The 5,783-nt window shown below is 56.0% G+C and overlaps 1 protein-coding gene across 1 annotated transcript; it reads left to right on the top strand.

Annotated features, from left to right (window-relative positions):
* Positions 1-1,034: 1,034 nt before the first annotated feature.
* Positions 1,035-5,594, top strand: Cbx4 (chromobox 4). Its single transcript, XM_008849674.2, has 3 exons — positions 1,035-1,100; positions 3,097-3,163; positions 3,403-5,594. The coding sequence occupies exons 2-3, from the start codon at positions 3,116-3,118 to the stop codon at positions 4,819-4,821; spliced, it is 1,467 nt and encodes a 488-aa protein (XP_008847896.1). The 5' UTR covers positions 1,035-1,100; positions 3,097-3,115; the 3' UTR covers positions 4,822-5,594.
* The last annotated feature ends 189 nt before the right edge of the window (positions 5,595-5,783 follow it).

Raw genomic sequence — 5,783 nt, 5'->3', positions numbered from 1 at the left:
GGAGGTGGGGTGGAGGGAGGAGGGGGTGGGGAAGTCGGTGGCAGGCACTGGGAAGCCGAGCCGCCGAGCCCGAGCCGGGCGCCCTGTGTTCTGCTCCGCTCTCCGGGAAATGCCATCACTAATTTATGCACTAAAAGGAGCCGGAGGAGCTGGAGAGACGCGGGGCCGAGCCCGGGAGGCCGGCGGAGGGAGGGAGGGCGCAGGCACTGACTGCTGTGCAGCAGAAAATGGCTCCTTTCCCCTTTCCCTCCACCGAACGGCTCCATATTGCTTTTTTTTTAAAAAAAAAAAAAAAAAAAAAAAAAAAAAAAAAAAAAAAAAAATTAAAAAGCGACGAAAATGCAATTGTGTGCGTCCTGCCTCCTGGTGGTGCGGGGCGGGGAAGAAAAGAGGCAGAAAATGTTAGGAACTGTCACTGCAGCTCTTCTGGTGGGGAAATTTTTTTTTCTTTAATTTGAAATGCGAAGGCGCCGGATGGAGACAGACGCAGGCACACGCGCGCGCGCACACACACACACACACACACACACACACACACACACACAGGCATATTTTTGTGTGGCTGAGTATTTGGGGTTTGCCTGCCAGTGACAGCGGACTCCTGGGCCTCTCGGGGAGTGTGGGGGGCCGCTGGGCTGTGGGTTATCGGATTAGGGGTCAAATGCGGACTGTCTGAAGCCCTAGTGGGGCGAGGAGGAGGGGACTGCGACTTTGCTTTTGGGCTGCTTTGCACACAGGATTTCTGGTGAGGAAAGGAGCCTTGGAACATGTCGCAGTAACATGCTTAAAATTCTTGACAACTGCACAATGAACTGCTGGTTTCATTTTCCGTATCCTCCCCTTTCTTCCTGTCCCTGTGTGCTTATTTTGACCGGGGGGGGGGGACATGTATCAAGGACCCCGGTAGGCCTGCAGGAATCTACCCCCCACATTCACAGCTTTTGGTTTCTGAACAGGATTATGTCATACCCCCCTTGAGACCTCAAGCTGGCTTTTTTTTTTTACACTGTGTTCCCCCCCTTTTCACTTGCAAGATATAACACGTGGGAACCAGAGGAGAACATTCTGGATCCCCGGCTGCTGATCGCCTTCCAGAACAGGTGAGCATCCCCCCCAAGCAGCCAAGGCCTCCCTGCTCGAACCATAGGTAGGAATGGGAAAGTGAGTGACTAACGGCAGCGCTAGGGAAGGGGTAGGAGGGGGAGGGCAGAAGCCCTACCCCCCAACAGGCCCGGATGGGCCAGGCTGCGGCCTCGGCTTCTCTAACCAATGTCCTTGGCAGTTACTGCAGCTTGGGAGTGGGGGCAGGGTAGGGCTGGGGAAGGTAAGGCTTCTGTTTTGGGAGAACGGCTGGCAGAGTGTGTGTAGATGCCCCCCTCTCTGCCCCAGAGAACCCTGGGCAGTGCCTGGATCCCTGAGGCCCCTTCCCATGCCACCCTTAGAACCCCAACGCCCAGAGCCTAGGTGTTCCTTTCCCGCAGCCACTGCCTGCTTGGCACTGGCACCTTGTGGGGCAGCTCTGAGGGAGCTGGCATTGTGAAACTGCCCCGGGACGTCACGGAACTGAGTTTAACCTGTTTGTGGCTGGAGAAAAGTTGACGAGGCCTTTAGCCCCCACCCTCTCCCGAGAGGGAGCTGGGAATGGCTGACAGTGGACACTGCCTGGAGCCTGTTACCTTCACACCCCTCACTGGTCTTGGGAAGCTTGGCCTAGGGGTGTGGGTGAGAACTGCCTGGTGGTGGAGGGGTGGCTGGGGGGGCTGCTCATCCTCCAGCACACAGATGCTGGTGACTGCAGCTGCTGCAGCTGGATTCACCAATGGTGGTTGTGGTTCTCTGTTTCAGAGAGGGTAGTGGGGGAAGGGTGCAGAGGGGAGGAGTCCTTGTCGCCTTCCATCCCTCCTCTTTTACTTTGCAGTATTTCCTGTGGTGTATTTGGCACTGAAATTGTAAACTCTAGACCCTGGGAGCTAAGGACTGATGGGGAAGTTGCTCTGCGGTGACACAGGGGGGCATCAGCCAGGGAACCTGCCCCTACTTCACCTGGGAGTTCACCACCCTGTAACCATGTCAGCAGCTGATGCCATGTTGCATAATGGGTCTCTGAAGAATTATAAGGCAGGCTGTTGCAATGCCTCGCAACTTTGGAATCAGACCCCGGCCCTGCCCCAGGGCACGGCAGAACTCCCCTGGGTTGGCCTGGGGACATTGTGGTGGGGGTGGTGACTCCAGTCACTGGAGAGCAGGTCTCTAACCCCAAAATGGGCTACAACTGGCAAACTGGAGGGGTGGCCCCTCTTTCATGGAGGACTGGGCAGTGCCAGAGACAATCAATCACTCCGGTGGCCCGAAAGAGGAAAGCTCCTTGTGGATGGTCGGTGCCCCACCTGTGAGCTGTATTAATAATTTGGAAATTGAGGCTTCCCCAACAAGGAGACAGTGCTTCTGTGAGCTGCCCCCACCCCGCCCACCCCACCCACAGGCTCAGCAGGCCGGGTGTCAGGGCTGGATCACCAGGTGGCTAAGAACCTGACTAGACCCCAGCTCTAGTGGCTGCCCCGCCCCCAGACCTTAATTGGCTTATTTGCCTCTGTGTAAACAAGAGTGCAGCCTCTCCCCCTGCTTCAATGCCTGACCTTTTAGAAAGGGTCCTCTTTCCTCTGACAGCTCTCCTTTTCTGAATCTTAATGGGAGATCGGTAACATCCCATGCTCCTGGCTGGGAGAGACCAGGAAGTCAGCACACACCTGGTATTCCCTGGCCTCCCAAACCTAGTCCACATTTTGCAGCACCTTGGGCCCAAGGCTGTGCTGGCACCTCAGCTTTAAGCTGCAATTTCCTGGCAGGGTTGGGGCCACTGGGGGTGGTGCGGTTTACATGCTAGTGTCATGTGGGGTACCCCCTGGGCAGATGAAGCTGGGTGCTACTTGGGACCTTGACAGAGGTGCCCAACTGGCAGCATAGGCCACGTTCAGCCTCCAGCTGGCTCCTTCCTATCAGGTCCTTGGAAAGGGAAGGTAAGGGCAGAACAGGGACTGCTGACCTCCCCAAAGATTTCAGAGACTAACCTTGTGACCCTCCCTGTCCCCTCTACAGGGAACGACAGGAGCAGCTGATGGGATATCGAAAGAGAGGGCCCAAACCCAAGCCACTGGTGGTACAGGTGAATATTTTCAACTGGTCCTGGGGTCCCAGTACAAGCCTTTCCCTGAACACTGCTACCCAAGTTACTTGCAGTTGCTGGGTGTGAAGGGAAGATACCCCAACTCCACTTCCTTTCTCCTAGACCTCCTGGCCCTGCCCCCTGTGAAGCAGCTTCCACTCCACCCTTGGGAGCAGGAACATTCCTGATGTTCCCAGCATACCATAGAGCTGACCTTTTCCCTCCTCTCTCCCCCTTAGGTACCCACCTTTGCCCGTCGCTCCAATGTCCTGACTGGGCTCCAAGACTCCTCTGCTGACAACCGTGCCAAGCTGGAGCTGGGCACACAGGGCAAGGGCCAGGGGCACCAGTACGAGCTCAACAGCAAGAAACATCACCAGTACCAGCCACACAGCAAGGAGAGGTCGGGTAAGCCGCAGCCCCCAGGCAAGAGCGCCAAGTACTACTACCAATTGAACAGCAAGAAGCACCACCCCTACCAGCCTGACCCCAAAATGTATGACCTGCAGTATCAGGGCGGCCACAAGGAGGCATCCAGCCCCACCTGCCCAGACCTGGGCACCAAGAGCCACCCTCCTGACAAGTGGACCCACGGTGCAGCAGCCAAAGGCTACCTCGGGGCAGTGAAGCCCCTGGCTGGAGGGGCGGGAGCTCCAGGCAAGGGCTCGGAAAAAGGCCCTCCCAACGGGATGACACCGGCCCCTAAAGAGGCGGTGACGGGCAATGGAATTGGGGGCAAAATGAAAATCGTCAAGAACAAGAACAAGAACGGGCGCATAGTGATTGTGATGAGCAAGTACATGGAGAACGGCATGCAGGCGGTGAAGATCAAGTCCGGAGAGGTGGCCGAGGGCGAGGCGCGCTCCCCTAGCCATAAGAAACGCGCTGCAGAGGAGCGCCACCCTCCAGCCGACAGGACTTTTAAAAAGACGGCAGGGGGTGCAGAGGAGAAGAAGGCTGAAGTAGCCTGCAAGCGCAGGGAGGAGGAGGCGCTGGGGCCCGGAGACCCTCAGCCCCAGGATCCAGGACCTCGAAAGCTCTCCCCAACCAAGGAGGCCTTTGGTGAGCAGCCGCTGCAGCTTACTACCAAGCCGGACCTGCTGACCTGGGACCCAGCCAGGAGCTCGCAGCACCCACCCACCCATCACCATCACCACCATCATCACCACCACCACCACACGGTCGGCCTGAACCTCTCCCACGCGCGGAAGCGCTGCCTCTCTGAGACCCATGGCGAGCGTGAGCCCTGCAAGAAGCGGCTGACGGCCCGCAGCATCAGCACACCCACCTGCCTGGGGGGCGGTTCTGCTGCAGAGCGCCCGGCCAACGTGTCACCCCCTACCACCACCGCCTCTCTCCCGCAGCCCGAAGTCATTCTGTTGGACTCCGACCTGGATGAGCCCATAGACTTGCGCTGCGTCAAGACGCGCAGTGAAGCAGGGGAGCAGCCCAGCTCCCTCCAGGTGAAGCCCGAGGCTCCAGTCGCGGCCTCAGTGGTGGCACCGCAGGCCTCTGCAGCCGAGAAGCCTCCGGCTGAGGCCCAGGACGACCCCGCGGAGCCCCTGAGCGAGTTCAAACCCTTCTTTGGGAATATAATTATCACTGACGTCACAGCGAACTGCCTCACCGTCACGTTCAAGGAGTATGTGACGGTGTAGTGGGGAGGAATCCCAAAAAAGCAAGCGCTTTCCAGCGAGGCTGAGCGCCTACAACCTGGGAAAAGCTCCCGAGGGGAAGACACCCTGGCCCAAGCCGGCCGGGCCTCTGCTCCAGCCCCCGGGATCCCGGTTGAGGTGTCGGTCTTGCATCGGTCTCCTCCCACTCGGTGCCTGCGGTCTCTAGCCGCCACCTCCCTTCCCCTTCAGGAGACCCGAGTCCCCTAGCTTCCCCACCCCATGGACCTGCGAACTGACTGACCCAACAGCCCCGAAGCGGTCTCAGAGTTATAGTATTATATTTTAACCGTGCTAACTTGTCAAGTGCTGGCTCTACTCCCGTTTGTACGTGGTGTTATTATTGAAATGTATTGTTTGAGCTCAAAAGGCCCGACCACCCCCACTTCGGGCTGAAATATATATATAATATATATTTATTTGTAGGTATTTATATATTGAAATATAAAAACCTAGATTTATGGAGTTTCCTCTAGATCTTGTTATATTCTATATCAAACTATTTTCTGTTAACCTTTCCCTTCATTCAGTATTTCGGTTGGCTTTATTTCCCCCTTCCAAGAACTTCAATACCGGTAACCTTGGTATATATTTTTTGATACTGTACACATGGATGTGTTGTTTCTATGTGCAAAAAAAAAAAAGTTTGTTAAAAGGCTAAAGAATCTCTCTAGACCTGCTGCTAGGATGTCTAAACTATAAGCTTCCGACTATTACCTGCTTGAATGTAAATATTAAATGGAGATGTTGAAGGTGCAGTTCAGTGTCCGAGATTAGCTGGGGGTGGGGTGGATGTCGGAAGTCTCCTAACCCTCTTCCCGTCTAGATCTCTTGGAGGATGCTTAATGCATCCTGTGCTAAACGTTAAACCTTTGCACAACCTCGGTCTGGTTTCTGTACGGTGCACGCATTGGAAGGGGACCCAATGTGGTTAAAATCGAGAGGTG

Source organism: Nannospalax galili, unplaced genomic scaffold (assembly GCF_000622305.1).
Source record: "Nannospalax galili isolate Female #2095 unplaced genomic scaffold, S.galili_v1.0 scaffold945, whole genome shotgun sequence".
Lineage (NCBI taxonomy): Eukaryota > Metazoa > Chordata > Mammalia > Rodentia > Spalacidae > Nannospalax > Nannospalax galili.
The sequence above is the reverse complement of the archived record's forward strand: the minus strand, read 5'-3'. Positions and strand labels throughout refer to the sequence as shown.

Bases quoted from the DNA above. Each gene is read 5' to 3' on its own strand.
- Cbx4 (XM_008849674.2), top strand. From the start codon at position 3,116: ATGGGATATCGAAAGAGAGGGCCCAAACCCAAGCCACTGGTGGTACAG. The intron at 3,164-3,402 runs GTGAATATTTTC...TCTCCCCCTTAG, and splicing joins CCAAGCCACTGGTGGTACAG to GTACCCACCTTTGCCCGTCG.